General features: G+C 39.2%; 1 protein-coding gene across 3 annotated transcripts in view; it reads right to left on the minus strand.

Annotated features, from left to right (window-relative positions):
* The window catches only part of LOC127971904 (neuroligin-3-like), a 163,311-nt gene that overhangs the window by 2,071 nt on the left and 139,345 nt on the right, over positions 1 to 21,895 (minus strand). For all 3 annotated transcript variants that reach the window (XM_052575230.1, XM_052575232.1, XM_052575231.1), the window contains 2 exons: positions 17,064 to 17,853; positions 662 to 1,268 (listed from right to left, as the gene is read on the minus strand). In XM_052575230.1, coding sequence (XP_052431190.1) covers positions 662 to 1,268; positions 17,064 to 17,853 — 1,397 coding nt within the window. The remainder of the gene's footprint in view (positions 1 to 661; positions 1,269 to 17,063; positions 17,854 to 21,895) is intronic.

Raw genomic sequence — 21,895 nt, forward strand, 5'->3', positions numbered from 1 at the left:
CGTTTTTTTTATATAGTGCTCTCAAGCGCTCTCAAATCTTTGGTTTTTGCTGTTAAGTAAACTGTCATATTAGCAAAAACCTTAAAAATACAGCTCCCTGTAACCTGCGACAGACACCAACAGTTTCCTCTCCATCATTGCAGTCTCTGGACTTTCTAAGCAATGGTAAACTTTCATCACCACAGTTGCTTTTTTTCTCAACAGCATCAAATCTGCGCTTCGTGCCTCTGGCAACCTACAACACCACTGCTTTAGGGCGTGTCAAATTTAGGGCAGAGCATGTCTCTGAAAACTATCTCTATACTATGTCTCTTTGACATAGTGTGTCTCTTTCACGAACTATGTCTCTTTGAGTTTCTTCTTCATTTAAAGACGATTGGTTGTCACCCAGCGCTTTTCGCTCAATATCTACATGAAGTCAAGGAATGTCCCAAGCTTTTTGCTGCTCTCACTGCCAAAAACGCATTCCGTCTGATCGGGGCCTAAAACTACTTAAAAGCAGACGGGCTGCATGAGGATGCAGATTCACTCTCTGACAGCAGGAGGCACTTATGACAAACATGACAAATACAGCATTTCATGGGTTACCACTGTCGACAAACCAGTGCTGTGCTTATAAATACTACTTTAATATGCATTATGCGTGGTGCATCTGGTTGACCTGCAGGGACATGATCTCCTCTTCAGGGGCGTGCCGGTTCATGTCGTTGACGTTGGTGGCTCGTGGTGAGCTGGGTTGCGGGTGCTGCTCCTGTCGGCGCTTATCCTTGCGGTAGTAGAGGGCGGCGAACGCCAGAACATTGAGGAACAGCAGAGAAGCTCCCACTGCGATGGTTACGCTCAGCTCGGTGGAGTAATCCCGTGGGTTCTCCACCACCAGAGGGCCTGGTTCCTCTTCTCCGTTCCACTGCTCCTTCCCGCTCTCGCTGTTGTACGCTGGAGACATCGGAGGCCGCTTGGTGTTGAACGGCCAGGCTTTGCCGTTGGGACGTTTGGTGGACAGGGAGTTCTGGGTGGTCTCGGGCGGTGGCACTTTGGTGGTGGTGGAGGTGTAGTGGAACATGTCGTGAAGGTTGTACAGATGAGGGACCAGGTGCTTCCAGAACGCCACTTTAGTGGCGCGGTAGTGATCCCGGACTCGGGGCTTGAGGCCGATGTGCAGGTACAGCTGGTCTTGCGGATTGTATTTGGACCAGGCTACCTCTTCGAAGCGATTGGCCTTGGTGTGGATGAACTTGGTGTCCTGAGGCACTGGTTTGTTGGGATCTCTGCAAAACAGATAGAAGATGAATAAATGAACTAAGCTGAGAAGGCTTTTCATGTAAAGTGTCATTGCTAGAGTTCAAGCAATACTTCATCCAAAAATGTAGTGTCCAAAAATACAGTGGGGATGTTATAATTCACTCAGCTCACAATGCGATGTGATGCGATTCAAAATATAATTTTCTCACATTTTTTTAAATACAAAATTTATAAATGAAGAGGAGTTATTTTATTATTCTTTCAAAAAAAGTAATGCATATTTCTTTGTGAAATTTAAATATCTATGTCAAATAACAAAAACAAAGTTACATTTTAAAACAAATAAGTCCCAAATAAATAAACAAATATTTGTTGCTCTTTCTCGTCTTTTAGCTTGGATTTATTTATTTATTAACTTTTTGAAATATCAGCATTTTCAAGCAGAAAATGCACCTTTTACAGAATGGACATTTGAAGCAAACTGATTTGTTCTGACAAATTATACTATATATAACTACATAAAAAAGCAGTAGGCAATTATGACATACATGACAAATACAGCATTTCCTTGGTTACCATTGTCAACAAACCAGTGCCGCGCTTATAAATACTACTTTAATACGCATTATACAGAGAAGAAAACACAATCTACATATTTCTGAAGACAGTGAGTTCCCCTCAGAGATACATTTACATTAACCCCCGCCCATAATTGTATCACAATTCTTTTGAATTCTCAACCAACTTGAATTGTGATATATTTTATGATAGATTTTCAATTTGCTTGGGTTGCATCATTACATAGTGAGTAGGACCCATAAATGTAGTCCATAAGACTCATATTTGAAATGATCGAAAATGTTCATCCTCTGTTGTGTTTCACAAATCACAGGACATCATATACGTCGCAGAGGTGTCTAACTCAGCTCCTTGAGGGCCACAGTCCTATAGAGTTCAGGTCCGACTCCATTCCAACAAACACAACAAGGACTTGATTAGCTGGATCAGGTGCGTTTAATTAAGATTGAAGCTAAACTCTGCTGCAGGGCTGTGGCCCTCTAAGAACTGAATTTGACACCCCTGTCATACAGCCTTGGAAGGATATGAGGGTGAGAAAATGAGAGCAGAGTTTTTAATACACCTATCCTTGTTAAGTTGTTGGTTCATTCCCATTAAATTCACTACTGTTGTGCAATCATCCACCTCAGGATACTGTAAGACAGGGGTGTCTAATCCTGTTCCCAGAGGGCCACAATCAAGTTTGGGATTACTACGAACTTCCAGGGAAGTGTCTCTGGGAAGATTGGAGCTAAACTCAACAAGACATTGGCCCTCCAGAAGCCGGATTGGACACTGACTCTTTGAGAACAATCTGCTAAATGACAACTTACTATTATCATGATCATACTTTACAATTTCCAGCAGGAGAATCAACACACTTCTTCTTTGTTTTCAGTAATTCAACACCTTCCGTCTTGGTCAGGCTAAGCATGCATTAAGACACAATCAGCTTGCATCCTTTCATATATCATCCCCTAGTGTAGCTAATTGCGCTAATCAACAAAACAATGTTACGTCCACCACTGTTCCTGCTCATCACTGCACTACTATCTGTCTTGCTTCATCTTCTTGTACAAAGCTGTCTGGTACTTCTTCCAAATCATCATTTTCTATTTCTCCCCTGTGTGACATTACGTTACAGCTCATATCTCTAAGCACCTCTTTCTGCTGGGCTTTACGCATCCTCGGCTCATTCTCTATAAAAAAGAGATGGGCCAGAGGCTTTTAAAGTGAAACACAAATGAATAAATCAACAGCTGAGATGTGCTTCAGGACGCAACTTGTTTTTGATAAAACAACAGCAGTGCATCCATTCCGTTAATTGCTTTGGGAAAGCAGTGCAGACTGCATTAACAGCAAGTGTGCTGATAGAAAGTGGACCATATTAATCTAAACGCTAAAGGAGGGAAACTGGCAAAGGGCCCTTGTGTGTGTGTGTGTTATTACCCCTTAGCCTCCAGGGGTCACTATTTCTCCAACTGGTATTACAAGCTCACAGAGCTTGTTGTCTTTTAGCTCCACTAGTGACTATCCTAAGGTTTTTTTTTTTTTTTTTTTTTACATATGACTGTCAGTGAGGTAATATGCTTTTTGCTGACCCATGGCATGATTCAAGAAACAGGAGCTAACCAGCTAAACCTTGACCCCTCATCTGTGATAAAATACTGCTAGAGGAAACAATGCAATAATGTTTCAGACTCAATCTAATGAAGAGACATCCCATGAACCACTTCTTTCTTAACTTCCTGAAGAACTTTCTTTCGCCACAAAGAACTGAATGAAATGTTTTCTTCAAGATCTTAAAGGTTCTTTATGAAACCATTTAGACAAAAAAGGTTCTTCTATGGTCACGTATATTTTTAAGAGCCATTGGTCTATGCAGTGACACCTGTGCAGAAAATCAAGTGTCAAATACCAAATCAAATCAAATCCCTTGCTTTTATCTTTCTCTTGTCTGTGCCTCTGCAAGCAGTGAAGTAAATGGAGATAGGTTGAATGTCAGCTCAGAAGCCGATAAATAACCGGTTTTATTAGGCTGGTAATGATCCCCAATGAATATTGGCAGAAGGACCATGATGACTTTGTAGCTGAATATCAGTAATTAAGTTTCAAAGAAGCAGGCAGCAGAGGTAAGGTCATATTGATCTGCCACGGTGCAACACACCAGAGAACAGGACATCAATGAAGCCGCAGAGGCTCAGCATATATATACTGTATATATATATATATATATATATATATATATATATATATATATATATATATATATATATATATATGAATTCTTGCTGCGTGGTGTGCGAATGACAGTCGGTGTACCTGGGGCATTCTCACTTAATAGGAAACGCAAGAATTTCGATATCACCGTGCATCTCATAATAGTCAATCAAGCGACTTGCATGACACAGCACATTTGTGTATGCGGCTGGGTTTCCAATGCTGATTTGAGGTCAGTTGTGATGGTTTAGATGTGTCTTCACAGGCTGTTGATCTGCACTGATGACATACTTTTTGTGGGCGTTTCACACATGAGGGTTTAGCTCGAGATTAATGTGTTGATGTAAATGAAGATGAATAATTATTGCCTGTAGTGCCACAAGCCAGCACAAGTACTAATGATCACACTTAACGTTAAGGATATTTAAAAACATTTATTTTTTTCGTATTAAAAGTATTCGGTTTTAGCGTGCAACCCTTAAAGCAGCGGTCCCCAACCTTTTTAGCACCAAGGACCGGTTTAATGTCAGACAATATTTTCACGGACCGGGCTTTAAGGTGTGACGGATAAATACAACAAAATAAAATGATACGACTGGCATAAAAACTGTGGTACATTGTAAATATAGTAATAAACATGGATCCACTGTGTATTCGTATGCAACTTTATTAGCAGCGTCCTCCTAACATCACGCCAACAACATAACATGAATAACATCCTCTCTTCCCCTAACGCTCACTGACTCTGTGACGTTTAAACATGCCTTAAAAATATAAGATACCGCAAAAATCCACCGCGCCCGGCTCTACTGGTCCAATCAGCGCAGGGGTGTGCCACAGTGTTGTTTTGTGTCAAAAATGTCAAAAATATATATAATGAGCGAGTACATCATGAATCTGTTTTCCCAAACCGTGTTTTTGTCTTTTCCTGAATCACTACTGTACCCTTATAATAAGTGATTATATTCAGACTATTTTAGTCTGGATGGGGTCGGCAATGCTGCAGAGTAGCACAGTATCTGCGTGACTCGCCATAGATGTAAACAGAGAGAGGTAGCTCCGGCTACAATGTTCTTCCGCTAGACGCGAGCGCCAAAAGTTACCGACTGCAGCTTTAATGTAAGTTATTTATTCTTCCTTGTGCGGCCCGGTACCAAATGACGCACGGACCGGTACCGGGGGTTGGGGACCGCTGCCTAAAAGCACCATTTGTGATTTGCACATGAACGCAATCTCAAAAAGGGGCAATCACAGAAGAGGAAATAACATTTCAAAAACATAAACTCATAAATCTGACAGCTTAGAATTGTGTTTTCCAACATTAGGAACAAACTCCAAAAGAGAAGGAATACTGGAAAACACTGACGATTAGCCCAAAAATCTGTCGATTGTGTTAAACCCAGTTCATTTAGATAACTGAAGACTCTTCTTTATTGACATTCATTAAAACGGCCTCTTGTCTAAGGTTTCTTGTGTCCTTGCCAGTGTACTGTGGCGTTATGCTTCTTTTTGTTAACCTTGAAGGTTTAATCTAGGGGAGGGGCAGTCTGAACCATTCAGTGTTGGTGAAGTCTCATTCTTCCTGCGGTTACGCCTGTGTATACTGAGCTCATGTCTTGGTTATCTTACTGATGTCTTGCATGCTTTGTCTGTCATTTTGGATTTGTTAGCCTCATTTATTGGACAAATGTCATTGAGCTACTATTATGGTTTTTAATTTTCATTATTAGTTTATCTTTATATATTAAAACCATTATTAATATTGTCATTAAAATAATAAAAAAAGGTTTAAATTTTAGTTTTATTTAACTCTGATTGAGTATTTGCATTTTGACCATGACATATTGTATATTATATAAAAAGCTGCAAGTTCACACTGTCTTTACTACAGTAAGGTAACTATACCTATGTCAGTAGTGTATAATAAGCTGGTGTCCCATTGATTCCACTAACTCATGATGTGCAAACGGAGAATTAGCTGTCGGTGTTCTGTCAGGTCACCCGCTCAAATGGGCTCCTAAACTGCTCGAATGTTTCTACGGTTCAGGCCACTTGGGCTTGCCCAGTGAAGCAGTCCTTCAGCCTCTATCAGCGCCACTCATTCAGATCTCAGGCCCTGAGAGGAAACCACTCCACCAGCACTGAGATTCTCCAACTAGGCTGGACTTCCTAAACGCCATCCGAACACCAAAGGGAGAGGTCTGTCTGAAGATATTTCCGTCAAAGGAGCTGATCTTAGCAGTGCTATATTCTAGTTTTTTAGTAGCAAATTAAGTCTGGACAAAATTCCACTGGTAATGGACAATTGTTTATATATTATATTATAGTATTTATTATTTTTAATTATAAGTTAAGGCTAATTGTTTGTACTTCTGAACACATTAGTATTAAACTTTTGTGCACTTTTTACAGTCCTGAATGATCAGTGTTTTATCTTTTTTTTTTTTTTTTTTGAGGAGAGGTGTGCTAGTGATCAGTGGCCATGCATATCATTTTCACTTGATGTACAATAAATTGGACAAAACAAAAAAAAAGATTTAGACTAGAATGTTCTTGAAAGTTTTGGGGTGAACTCTTGACTCACCTTAATATACAAACATAGAGAAAGAAAGAAAAAAGAAAAGTAAGAAAGAAGAATTAGCTTCACTCTTGGAAAAACCCATGCTAAAAGAATAGCAGTCATAGCAGAATAAATCTAATGAATATGACAAGGTGAAAACGAGTCCGAGTTAATTCAATGGGGATGCACTGGTTATTCATCAGTCTAATTTGCAGTGCTTGGATGCCTGTGGACACAGAGACACCAAGTCCAATGGGGCATCATAAAAGCCTCTGCTTCCACTTCAGTGTGTTACCATGCTTTGGTCAGGGACACTTATTTAAATGAAAACTCTGCACTGATTCTAACTCGAGGTAGTGTATGCACTTTTAATTTTTCTATCTAGGGGTTATTTATAAATACAGGAGGTAGAGTGCACTGCTTCATGTGGTTTTTCATCTTAAGGTACATTTCAAGGTCCACACACTACTGGCTCCGCTTTTGAAAGATTCAGAGTTTTTCTTATCTCTCTTCACTGTTCTCAAGGTCAGCAGATAGAATATATAAAACAGCATGACAGAGAGAGAGAAAGAGAGAGGTTGTTTTGAAAGAAAGTTTAAACTGCTGTTGCTTAAAGTTCAGAGAGTCAGGGGCTTGTGGCTTGTAATGTTTAATTCCACATTACTTCCTCAATTCCTCACAGAACAAGAAAAAAGTTAATTAGCAGTGTTTGATATGGCTACTATTACTCATACTTAGGGTTAGGATTGTGAATGGATGATGATATTTAGAGCAAAAGCATGACTGTGTGCGAGTATGAAATTTCGATTATTTCGATTTTTTAAAACACTTAAACAAAGTTAATATTGAGGAAAAATTAACATCTTTAAAAAAAATATTTTCATGCATAAAATATCAATGAAATAAAAGACCACTTAAGTAAGAGACTTTACTTTCTTAAACTTGCATACATTTTTGAAGTACACATTTTCAAATTAAGAGTACTTTTAATATATTCATTTTGATTAATATTTTGTTGTATTTTAAATAAGTACACTTATTTACTAAGTTGACTAGCATAGAAAACACAAGTACTTTAGTGTATCATTTTAATTGTTGATCTGATTTTGGTAAAGTTTTGCAACGTTAAAAAGAAATGTAAAAAATCCTGAAATTATAAATTTTGGTTTGCATTTGACTTAGCATGAGCCAAAAAATCTAGGGGAAAAATAAGTTTGCTTTTAGGCCTTAAGGTTCAAAAGTTATTAGCAGAAATACGAGTGTAGATTTGGCCTGTTGGTGATGCTATAGAGTTTGAGATAGAGACTCCAAATTTGCTGTTGTTAATAATGAAACCATCTTCTATGTGTGCCAAATTTCATAAGTTTCCCGCCAGCAGTTCTGTGCTGCCATAAACTTCCTGTGCAGAAGAAGAAGAAAACTAACAGATGCATTCAAAATACCATATTTTAGTTTACCATAATAAATTATTATTAATGCATTAGGGCAGTAGACATTTAATATTTAAAGTATAATACAATTATGTAATTACATATTCAGATGATCTTAAGGTCAATTAACTGCTTTTAAGATTAATATAATAAACTATAACAAATATTGGTTTGATTGGGATTAACATTCAATTAAATCTCCCCCCAAAATTATATTTAGTTCAGGCTGATATATACTTGACACAGAAAATAGGATATCATCGAAGTGTTGCCAGAAGATTGTTTTGAGTGCGCACAAACTCATTTTTCATTTGCGGTGTGCATGGCATTTTTTGTAACTTTACGTGGAGCTCTGCGTCCGCATCTGAAGATGTAGGGGTTTGTGTAAAACAGAGGCAGTTTAATGTGAAGTTCAAACTCCATCAGGGGCTTTTTGATGAAAAACAATGAATCTTTTTTTTTTTCTGCATAGTTTTTCCAAGGCTTTTTATTTGAAATAAGTTTTTTTTATTGTATAAAAACAGAATTAGAATGAATTTACATACTAATTATACACTTTTTGCTTAAAGTTGTCTTGTGTTTGATGCCAATAAAGCCAATAGTTTAAGTTAAGAAATTATGAATTCATCAACTCATTCATCACAAGCAAGGGGCAAGGAACTCGACCGGAAGTTGAAGTCGGGTGGGGGCTGCCATCTTTTAGCAGAACTTCACTTGCGTTAGCATTCCCATTGACTCCCATTCATTTTGGCGTCACTTTGACAGCGAATAACTTTACATCTGAGGCATTTAAAGACTCTGTTTGTCCATTATTTATTTCTAAAGATACACGAAAATGTATAAAGGGCTCCATTACCTTCTATGTTACATTATGGCCCCGTATAAACAGTTTTTGTAAAAAATAGGCTAACGATTGCGTCATAACCACTCGGCTCTCTGTCGCATTACCGTACAGACAGGAGGAGAAGCTCGCAGGCAATTAACTTAATATGGCGTACTGGCGTTACATTTTAAAATACTATACAAAATAATTAATCAGAATACTTACTCCTGCTCACTCAGGACAAAGAACTCCCCGCTCGAGCTCGCCGTCTCTGCAAGATTAACGATGGCAGTTTGCACGCAAAGCCACTTAGAAGATTTACATCTGTCAGACAGGTTGCTGACGTCGTCAAGCTTCGTTTGAGTCTGCGCGTCAGAAACGGAAGTGCTAAAAAACGCTAAAAATGGGCTTCATTTGTCTCAATTGAGTTCCAATGGGGTCGCTGTGTCCATTTCTTTTACTGTCTATGATCACAAGACACCTCACAAGAAATTACTTCTTCTCACTGGAGATTCCTGAGGGTTTTAGAGGACAATTACTCATCGTCGCCACCTGTCGTTTCAAAGAATAGTACATTGGCGAACGTGACAAGTTTAAAAGCCTCGTCCGTTTGGGAAGGTGCGCACTCAGTCAGCGGAGGCTCAGGAAGCGGTGCCAGGTGAATGTATAAATCCCGCTTTAGAAGGCAGTAACCTAGCAAACATCCAGGATACCCTAGCAACTGCATAGCAGAACACTAAAATGTATTCAGAAACTGTCATCCAACCCCAGCACTGTAATGTGACTTTTACATGGGCAATAAACCCATGTAAAATCTTGAAATGTATCAGAACATCTCTACATCACTGTCAGGGAGATTTTCCATCAGCAAACCAATACAGGTAGCTGCAGGACACGGGCCCTGTGCACTCTTCATTATGACTGCTATTGATCGGATGGTCAACATGTGTCCTGACTCCTGCGTCCTCTTCATCATGAGCATCCAGGGATCCTTCCTTTCCTTCTCCAAACCAAATCTACCAACAGTATATGATTCCCAAAGTATCAAGTGCTGACTTAACTGAGAAGACTGCTAAACAAAATAAACACAATCTCTTTTATTCTTGATTTGACTCGCTAAGGTCTAGGAACGACAAAAGAAGCGGATGCAGGAAGCAGTTTACAGTAGCTCAAATACAGAGAAAGAGAAAGACCAGGCTTTGGTTGCAGGGTCAACTGATGTTCAAGAGACTGTTTCCATTTGGGTGTAGCGCTGAGGGACACCCCTCATTAAGATGCAGCATTGAAATTACTATTTTTCTTTTCACAATCACGAGGCAGATACGACAAGACAGTGTGAGTTATTGAGCATCTGCTTGCCACTGGGATAAAGTACAGGCAACAGAATTTAAATAAGACGATGACGATGTCAATACAGATGCATTGACAAAACACGAAATGCAGGTTGTGTCAAATCATTGAGCGATGTCGGTCAAGCTGGCTCGTGCGCAGCTAAGTCTTATTTATTAATCGTGGCTTATTGATTATTGATTAATCATGTTTTATTCCTTGAGTGGAATTGCCAATATCTTGGCAAGGGGATAGCATCATAAAAAAACATGGGCTTTTCAAAGAGAAATATATCTGGATTCATCCCAGCAGGCTTCAGCATTTCTGAGAGGGGCTTGTGTTCTTGTTTCAAGAAAGCACGAAGGGAGATGCAGAGAAAATAGGAGGACAAAAGGAAAAGCACAACAGTATTCTGCTCAGCATGGGCTGTTTGACTGGAGGCTGAATGACACAGTAGAGGAATATAGAGGAAACAGCACCCTGTCCATCAAACGCTAGCGCTACGATCTCTATAGAAATGCAGACGGCAGCATTTGAGGTCCATTTGTAGCCTGAACAAAGGCAATATGTGCCGACAATTCAGTTATCAATGCAAAGTAGGTTGGATGCTTTTGTTTTTCTGCAGGACTAATGGCCACTGGTTAATACTTGTTAAATTAATTAGGGTGCTAATGCATTACTCTTTTACTGTTAATAACCAGCTGAAAAAAAAAAAACATGTCTAAAACCCTTTGAGATTTGAATTCAATTTAATGGTTCTTCACTTGGCAGCATTTTTCCATTATTTTTCCATTCATTTCAGAGATTAATGATTTTTAATAACTGTCCCACAGATAAAATGTCTATTAGAATTTTCTTTAAAAAGACTTGTTAGGAGTAAGAAATCCATATTTTTTTACCATTTCTACACAGATTCAACACATTATGAGAGCAGCCAGAACCATCACCTGTTTATAAAACTGTCCACAGATAGAACACATTTATGGTTTTTATTAATGTGGCAAAAAATGTTTTATTTATTTATTTATATTTATTTATTAATAATAGTTCTGTTAATAATTATATACAATTTCAATAGCTTTCGGTTGCACGCGTTAGGGAATACATAGTATATACGGCAAATAATCCACATATTTATGTGTCAGGTTTTATGCCAGATATATTTCATTTTAATGTAATACATAACTTTTAATATGGGTTTTAATATAATATAATATAATATAATATAATATAATATAATATAATATAATATAATATAATATAATATAATATAATATAATATAATATAATATAATTATTGGCCTCATACTCAAGCTTGGCATCCAATTAGGAAGCATTGTTACTTTGTCATATCTACCCAGATTTCACAGTTAATGGTTGTTTTCATGTTGTATTCCAGCTGCAGGGGGGAAACATTGCTTGTAATCACTATGAAGCGGAAAGAAGAATTTCCCTTTAGGGAATGATACGTACTGTTGACATGAAGTGGCACAAGCTTAATATAACGCTCACCTATTCGACTGCAGGTTTCATATTAACGTATGTATTTGGCTCGGGTACAAGTGTCCAATTTCGAGAGAGGCCAGGGAGTGCTATCTAGGTCATCATCACATGGAGAAGCTGTAAGCACACTTTACATGCTGTAGTACACATTTGTGGCTGTATCCCAGCATGCATCAAAACTAAACGGCAGAATTTGCTGGTTAAGATGGAAGTGACGATTTGTGTACTTTATGCGATTGAGAGGTTCATTATCCTGGCATCTAATCCTTCTGTACAAGCCAACTGCTAAGCAGTATCCTATAAAATCCGCTCCTCACAATAGAGCCACACAAATGGAGCAACAGTAATATCAGAAACTTAGTAGTGCTTAAAATGCATGCTATAATGCCAGTTCAATCGGAAGCCATTAGATGAATGACTGCAAGAGGACAAACAGTGTTTTTGACATGTAATAAATAATCTTTAGCATTTTTGAAAGGATTCTTTTAAAATGGCAGATAGGATGCAGCAGGGGTCGAGGATACTGTGAGTGATTATTTCATGGACAGCGTGTTTTTAAAGCTAGGTAAAACATGGTTTTGTGCCTTTGTGTCGAAATATGTTCAAGACATGACATTTTATAAATTGGAAATAAGCTCTGTGGCCATCAATTTAATTCAAATGAATTCAATAGGTGAACAGATATACACATTTACAATTTATAGTCTTTGTGTTATGACAAAACAGACCACAAACATTGATGTCTAATCTTGCAGGTTTGTATTTTTGTCTAATAAAATGTTCTCTATAATGAGAATGTCCTCTAAATTGAACATATCATCTGTTTTCAACAAGCAAGTAGCAAGTCTTGGTTGGTGTGCCATGCTTTATTTCCTTTCCCAACCATCAAGTGGCAAAACAAGTGGTTTGTTTTGAATGCATCTTTACTTTTTTCTTCCATGGCATAACCTATTAGCTTACTTTTTTTTAAAGAAAGAAATGAACCCTTTAATGCATCCCTCCCTAACTTCCTGTTAGGGAATATCAGAAATAAGGCTTAGGATTTTGTGCAGATTTCACAATTAGTTTTGATTCTGATTTGTATTCAATATGCCATCAATTCATTTGGATATATCAGGTACAGTAGAGGGAACAATATGGGGAATAAACTACAGGGTGTCACGATCGTCAGCTGGAGTGCCCATGAACTCCAGTAGAGGGCACTCCACTCAGGACTATTGCATTTGGGGTCTGAACCACATTTCCCATGGTCCTAATGTCTAGGGCTAATCACCACCAGGTGTTCCCCATTTCCATTCCCCTAAATATACTGTGTTTGGACTCTGAGTTGATGTGAAGTTTTGTTTAACCAAGTCTCTGAGCCACTGCACAAGATGGCTGCCAGTCCCGAGCCACTGCACAAGATGGCCGCCAGCCCAGAGCCACTGCACAACATGGCCACCGCTGCAGAGCTTCTCCATAAGCCAGAGTCTAGACCCAGAATGCCGCCATGTCCAAGTCAGCTCCCAAGATGGCTACCCTGCCACAGCCAGAATCAGCACCCAAGATGGCTGCCACGCCAGAGCCTCCATCCATCATGAAATTACGCCAAGGTCTTCAGCCACCATGGATGACATGCCAGAGTTCCCAATCATAATGAGTGTTGCGTTTGGAGACAACAAGGCTTCCCATGAGTATTTGAGGCTGGCTTCTAATTTGGCGGAACCACCGTTGACATCAGTGAGAGCAGCTGGCATTTCTGGCTAGCACCAGCAATTACTGAGGCAGTTCCCCTATCTACAGTACTTCCAGTTACGGGGGTAGCTATCTGGTGTGTTTGGGTTGCATACTCTCCTCCAACTTCTATGGGATAAATTACTGAGCCAAGTCCAGCCCTGTAATCCGTTCCTGAGCCTAGTCTAGTCCTTGATTCACTCCGGTGCCCTCGTCATGGCCAGTAGTGCCATTTCCTGGTTCTATGACTCTAGTGAGTCCAATTCTTTCTGAGGTGGTGGATTGCACTGCAGAACTTCCAGAGGCGTCAGTAGTATCCACCTTTAAACTTCCGGTCTGTCCTGTCATGGCCACAGAGGCCGCCAGCAATCTTCTTGTCTGTCCTGTCACGGCTATGAAAGCTGTCTGTGAACTCTCTTCTTGTCTTGGCTATGGAGGCCGTCTGTGAACTCTCTGCCTGCCCTGTCATGGCTATGGAGGCCATTTGGGAACTTTCTACCCATCTTATCATGACCAAGGAGGTCGCCATTAATCTGTTTATGCTCTCTGTTTCAGTCCTACCTGACCAGACTTGCTCTCCTGTGCCATCTACTCATCTGTGGTGGTCCTCTGCTCCACCCTGTTGAGCTTCTGTCCCATCTGCTCGGCTGTGGTGGTCCTCTGCTCCACCCTGGTGGGCTTCTGTCCCATCTGCTCGGCTGTGGTGGTCCTCTGCTCCACCTTGGTGGGCTTCTGTCCCATCTGCTCTTCTGTGGTGGTCCTCTGCTCCACCCTGGTGGGCTTCTGTCTCATCTGCTCGGCTGTGGTGGTCCTCTGCTCTGCCCTGTTGGGCTCCAGTTTGCCTGCCCTGGCCTGGTGAGCTCCAGTTCCATCTGCACCACTCTGGTGGGCTTCTGCCTTGTCTGCCCTGCCCTGGAGGCCTTCTGCTCCTCCTACGCCACCCTGGTGGGCTCCTGCCTAATCACCACCAGATATTCCCCATTACCATTCCCCTATATACACTGTGTTTGGACTCTGAGGTGGTCTTGTTTAGCCTAGTCTGTCATTTCCGAGCATTTTTGCATGTGTTTTTTCCTATCGTGTCTGATCTTGGATTGTTTATACCGCCTGTGATTCTCTGCTGCCTGCCCCGACCTCTGCCTGGTATTGTTACTGATTCTGGATATCCCTTGACAAACTTGATGCTGTTATCTGATTTCTGCGTGTCTGACCATTCTCTAATAAAGACTGCAATTTGATCCGAACGTCTCTGACTCCACGTTACACAGGGAACCCTTCCAGTTTGTACATTACTATATAATATTTAAAATGACCAAACTATTAAATTCAACTGCAATTTATTTTTAGTAATAAACACTTAACTATATATGTAAACATTTAAATTGCACACAAGGCAATTAATTAATTCCTGCAATAGCTAATATGTTGTTGCATAATAAAAAAAATTTTTCAGACTCAAATCAAAAGCTACAATATTAAATATTTAAGAAACAAGATTGTGATTGTTAAAATGAGGATCGATTACAATCGATTAATTTATATTGTCAACCCAGAGCAGATCAACTCACCAAACAATTTATTTATTTATTATATTATTTTTCTGTTTTTGCTGAGAAAATGAGAAAATCTGGCAGTCTAACTGAGAAAATCATTACCCTGTGGGGGAAAATCAGTGTTTAGCATACAAATGTCCCATCCCCTTGAGCTAATTTGACATTTTCTGGACAGATGTTGTTCTGAAAAGTTCTCTGATATGAGTGCAGAATGTTGACTTGAGTATGCAGCCTGCGCTACTTGTCCATTAGCGTTTCCACTCTGTGCATATTATTTTTGGCTACACCTAGTGTGCACTTAACAGGTAAAGAATGATTTATATATTTCGAGAGGTGTCATTTTTATTGTGACTGGTAAAAGTGGAGAAGCAGCAGCATGGCCAATCAATTTTTCTCAGTAAGAGCAGTTGTCAAATTAGATTTGTGTTGTTAGAGCTGATTACAAGCACTCCTCATACAGATCTATAATGCTTTGTGCTCTGGGCAGGATTGAGCGGGAAGGAGAAGGGGAGCGAGGGAGGAGGCGTGTTGAGTATGCGGTCACCTGGGGCGGCAGTGATCAGGTGAAGAGAGGGGTTTTAATCAATATTGCTGAGGGGTAGAAATGCGATAAGTTCCACTGATAATTATCTCTGCACGGGATCTCATGTCCCATTCATACAGTATACTGTGAACTATAGCATTCTGTCACAGATTTTACTAATGGATAACGAAAAACAGACATGCTTAATGAGTGCTACTCACTGTACATGTACTTTAAATTGCACACTCGTGGTGCATAAATATTTACATTTAGTCATTTAGCAGACATTTTTATCCAAAGCGACTTATAATGAGGACAATGGAAGCAATCAAAATCAACAAAAGAACAATGATATGCAAGTGCTATAACAAATCTCAGTAAGCTTATCACAGTACATTTAGCAAGTGTTTTTTTTATTTTATATAATGTTCATTCTGATTTACTGGCTGGTATTTCACATATTTTGACAATCATACACACTTGTTACCTCTCATTTTTTTTGTTTTATTTAAATGGCCATGACACTTTTGTCAGTTAAAGTGCACCTATTAGGCTTTTTATTTGGACCTTTCCTTTAGTGTCTGCACATGTAAATAATCAGCAAAGTGACAAAAAACTAAATCCAAACCTAAGGGAGTTAATCTCTCAAACAGAAAATAACACTTTAGAATAATTATCCATTAATAAAAGGTAACTATGCAGGAAGTAATGCAGGACAAAGGAGTAGTACAAGCTTAGCGAATTAAGGACTGCGTTTGCTACATATTAGGTAATCAATAATTACTAAATCATTAAAAACTATGGTCCCACTTTATATTAGGTGGCCTTAACTACTGTGTAGTTACATAAAAAAAAATAAGTACACTCTACTTATTGTGTTCATATTGTATTGTAAAACACTTTTGCTGCTATTGAGGTGGGATAGGGGTAAGGTTAGGGAGAGGGTTGGAGGTATGGGTAAGTTTAAGGGTGGGTTAAGGTGTAATGTATGGGTCAACAGTGTAATTATAAATGTTATTACAGAAATTAAATACAGATGTAATTACATGTCTTTTTTTTAAATAAGTACAATGTAAAAACATATATGTACACAATAAGTACATTGTACTACATTATTAATTAAAATGTAAGTACATAGTTGCTAAGGCCACTTAATATAAAGTGGGTCCAAAACTATTAAAGGTGCACTACAGTATGCAGGATTACCGAGAAGATGAATGATGATGTGCATTGCAATTTTTTTTTTTTCAAATATTGTGTTTATCATGCATGAATGGCATTTTTTATTTGTATATGAATGAACAGTTATGCTAATAATTAGATGTCTGGCTGTAATTGGTAACAAGTTTAGCCATCTTCAGTGTAGCTTGGTAATAAACAATAATTATGTGTCATCGTAGACACGTAATTACAATACCTTGTATATCTGTGCTAATATTAGTTTGTTTCTCTCTTATTTCGAAGTCACCATAGCCAGCAGATCCAGTCGAATGTTAAGTATAGAAAATAGGCATGGATTTGTCAATTAAATATCAATTGCTATCGTGCATCATACAATCACATAATGGCCCATGCCACAGACTTTGCATGTTGTAAGTAATGCACTTACCCAGTTTTGGCAAAGTTTGTCCAGTAGGTCATGACAACAGCACTGAGCATTACATCATTTTTGGAGAAGTTGCAGGGAAAGAGGTCAGTTGGGCCAATCATGGGAATGCCAAAAACGTAGGGCACCTCATCTCCGTGGGCCGCATCTGACCAAGCGGGCTTCATCAGGCTCTGGCAGTGGTGGTAGAAGGCGTAGAAGTACGTGGGCGACCCATACCGGGCGTGAAGATCCGCCGTCACCACCGAGGGCTCCACCCACTGATGATCGGTGAAAAGCGCCACCAGAGTCTTACGGCGCGTCTCAGGGTTGTCTCTATCTGCCCAGTCCGTGTACATGAACTTGATAGTTTCTCGTAGGGTATCCTTTCCCTCTGGGTAACCATAAAGGCTGTCCACAAAGTCAGAGACCGAGAAATCAAAATCATTGCCCGAGACGCCATCTTCAGAGTCCACAACGTTCTCCACAAAGCGCAGCCCCTCACCCTGGTTGACACCCAGCATGATGTCATAGTTGAGGAACTCACCCTGCTCCATCAGGATCTCAGGGTCGTCGGGAATGACATCGCCGTCAATGACTGGGCCAAAGGCGACATGGTATCTCGCTGGCTGGATGTCTTGCTCCACCAGCTCACGAGCGCTCTTTTTTCTCAGGCAGTCTACCATGTCTAGTGTGTCCAGCACATTACAGCCCACTTTCTCTGCCAGCAGCCTTGTGTACTTAACCGGCTGGTAGTTGACGGCCCAGCTGGACAATGCTGAGCCACTCTGGATTATGGCTCGATGAAACAGTCCTGCAGCAAGAGGAGACAAAATTAATGCATTTTAAACAATGCTTCACATCAGGAATAAATGAATATAAAGCAGGACTGGGAGTTTGATTAAAGGAATCGTTCTATTCTTTGCCTTATTTAGTGTGATGTAGTGCTATCATGAAAATATGAAAATGAATGTCTTAATCTCCCACATAATATGTAAAAAGCTCTAGATGGACAAATTAACCACTTCCCTTTATTTGCATTGCAAGTTAGCGTTCGCTAAGGAAGCTAATTGCTTAGTTTGTGTAAGAATATGACAAATTTCATACTGTGTTACTGTGAGAAAACAGTATAGCTAAAACATTATGAGTCAAAATTCATAGTCTTTGAAAAACGAGGTGAAAAGTAACCAGATGATCTACAGTACAATTTGTGGTGTGTGCATTCAGTGGATGCTTTACTATTCCATGAGTCTATAAGCCTTGAATAGCAATGAAGCAACAAAACTGATGCTGATAGGTAACTTGAAAGTGACAACATAATAGATGTAGTGCATCCGAATTTCATTCATACTACCCATATTCACACGATAGAACATTTTTAATCGTCAAAGCAAATGTAGTAGCTACCCAGTATGAGACTGTAGACGAAACATTAGTCTACAGATTTAGCTTAGTGCTAACTGCTTTGCCTGACAGCTAACTGATTTCTTTGCTAAAACCAGCCTAAGCTGGTTTGTTGGTCTTTCAGTAGGGATGAGTGGGGTAAGTTGAGCCAGTGGGTAAGTTGACCCACCCTCTTTACCTTGGGAACTGTACAGTTTTACTGTAATATGACCATATATTTTGGACCCACTCATCATTTTGGCCAGAGTGTGAAAAAGAGAAACGCTAGCCAATGTTTTTGGCTTGTAAAAAACATTTATGATGCATATTGGTTATTTTGCAACATATAAAATGATGCAAACCATTTAGCTAAATATTAGCCTGAATTAGTAAGCCAGCTAGTTTTGTAGGCATGACAAAAAGCTACCCCTTAGTAACTTTAAGGGATACTGAACCTTTTACAACCATGAAACAAACAATAAACACACGTGGTTGAAGTTTATCATTGACCAACAGAGGTGACTTTTCACAACCAAATCAAACAGCATTAGTTTTTCTCTTCAGTGTCAGTGAAACCACTTTCTATTCTAATATGCAGAATTCACTATAAGGAATTAATGGATGAGCCTGTGAACTGTCTGTGTATAGAGCACACCATGCAGTATTCACTATAAGGAATGAGTGAGGGATTGGAGCAAGCGAGCGAATGTTTGGCCACTAATCAGAGTTATTTTGCTCTGTTATATTCATGTTAACATTTTATGGTGAAATAACTTTTAATGAGATTTGCTGTTTACATGGGATGTGTTCTTGGAGTCAAAAACAGCTAAATAGAGCCTAACAAAATAAATCACAATGTACAGGTCTTGAGAATGCATTTAAACTTGATGCTGCACCTTTAAATGCAATGCTCATGGAGTAAGACACTTAAAAAAACAGCAACACGAGGTATCATATGAATCAATTATACATAGACCAATAATAATAATAAAATGCATGCAAGTTGAAGAATGCGTTTTGTATGAAAGGCTACAAAACTCTACATTTTGTTTAAACAAATTGGATTGTTGTGGATTGTAAGTGATTCCTGTATGTGGAAAAAACAACATAATAAATTCTGAAAGACACATTTTTTTAATTTATTTTTGTTTTCAATATCTGCCACAATAATGTCTTTGAATTGTTTTCATTTAGGGGCTTTTTCTAGCAAATATTGATAAATGCATCTGTGAATAATTTCACAGTACCATATAATTAAATCAATATAATTTAATTTATTGACAACCTATTATAAAGTCGCACTTAAAAAATATGATAATCCGTCTGTTATTATATGAAGATGGTGAACAATTAGAGAGTGTGAGCCTTTTATTAAAATACTTTAATGACCATCAAAAGCCGTTTAGGTCTAAATATTTTCTCAGAGTTTGTTTGCATTGATCTCACATAACCACGGCTGCCAAAGCAACACAGAACGCAGAATATGATTAAACCTAATCACTGCACAAACATGGGCACAGATGGCCAAGGGCCGAGGAATGCAACATAATTTCATCCACTCCACTGAAACGTTCACAGCTATAATCTACACCCACATTTGTGTTGAGATGTGTATCTGAATGTGCTGAGATCCAAGACTCCAGGACTTTTTAACATGCACATGTCAGCACACAAACCTTTCCACACATGCTCTGCTCTCTAAAGCTTAGATCACCGATAAGAACATGCAAACGGAATCTAATTCTTCAACAATACTCCTACTCCTACTCCTTCCTTATCAACTACAAAGAAGCCTGGGCTCAGCAGTGCGTAGGTAGTGCAATGTACCACACATCCCAGCAGTGAGAACTGTTTTGGCCTCCCTCCCACCTTAATGACCACTCAATATTACTATTACCACCCCTCTGCAGCGTAGACTCAGAATACCCAAGTGAGCTAGCATATGCATGCTGTTCAGTGATTATGAATGCCTTGGAAATGTTCGAGAGATATAGTCAGGCTAGTGCGCGTTTGAGGGCTTAGAGTCTAAAAAAGTTATTTTTCTCCTTTGTGCTCGAATAGGGTTTGTTTTTTCTTGGAGACTCCCTGCTTCACCCTCCTCTGGGCACTTTCTTACCTGACTGCACAATTGATCCGCAGCGAGGCTTTTCTTTGTTGTCCCACTACACACTAAGGAAATTTACCCACTACTTAGGTTTCCTAATTTCCCCAATGCTAACATTCTGGAGGCCAAGCGATGAAGAGATTGAGGCAGTACGAATATCCAGGACTCGCACCTTGAAGATGGGCAGGCTGTGATATTTCCAATCCAACTAACCTGCGTAACCTTTCATTTTTGCAATTGCTCTTCTGTTGAAGTGGTTGGGGGAATGTGCTGGTGGTGTGCTGTCAATGCTGGTAGTCCGTTAACACCTGACACGTGTATTTGTGTGTGCGTCTGCGTTGGAGGCTGAGAATAACTGAGCTCTTCGCTCTACTGCAGGCGCTCAGGACAGGACAGTGGCCAGACTCCCAGGGCGAGGGAGCAGATGTCAAGGATATCGACTCTCTCTCCAAAGCATTCACAGGGTGGCTGGAGGATGAAAGATGGCCACCTGGGGCTCGGGAAGCCAAGACTCTATCTGATCCCTTCCTCTCGCTACAATGCTCCAGCTTTTATGAGCTCTAAATACGCAGTAAAATACTAGGCAGAAATATTAAAATTCATGTATTTGATTTGTATATAACATTTCCATTCATTTGGATTACAGAGTTGATTCATGTCTACTATGAAAAGAGTGCAAATACTCACAAATACTTTCCTAATAACTAACACAATGAAAACATAATGTTAATAAGAGACCCACTGAGCAGAGTAAAATTCGGCAAAAATTCAGAAATCAAATCACTGATAGACTTGCGCTGGTCTTGAATCAACTGCTCCAGTGAGTATGAAGAGAGTGATCTTTGATTGCTTTTTGTGTATCGAATAATCACAATATAGAGAAATTAATATAGAGTAAACCAGTTTGTGACAAAGAACATCTGCATGCAAGCCCTGAAGTATTACACTGATCATAGGTCATGATGCCCATGAAATGCATTTTACATTCAGATTTTTATTTTGTGTTTCTCAACATTAGTTTATAAAGCTTGCAAGTTTTTTTTGTTCAAAAAAAAAAAAAAAAGTATTTTATTACCTGATGGCAGTATTGATCTTTTGATTGACTTGAATTGTGCAGAGAACGCCATATAAGGAAATTATGATGGCATGATATCCCTAAATTCAAATATTGGACTTTCAGAAGGATAGAAAATTCATAATATAGTTTAAAGTTTTGATAGCAGCAGTATGTTATTTATTGCAGAGCAGCCTCTCATATCTGTAAATATCAAGAACTGGTATCTGAACTGAAATCAAGAACTGACAGTTCTCTCAGTTGCATGACCCCTTTAAAATTAAAATTTGAATCCGTTATCATACCAAGATCAGT

The sequence above is a fragment of the Carassius gibelio genome, chromosome B14 (assembly GCF_023724105.1).
Source record: "Carassius gibelio isolate Cgi1373 ecotype wild population from Czech Republic chromosome B14, carGib1.2-hapl.c, whole genome shotgun sequence".
Lineage (NCBI taxonomy): Eukaryota > Metazoa > Chordata > Actinopteri > Cypriniformes > Cyprinidae > Carassius > Carassius gibelio.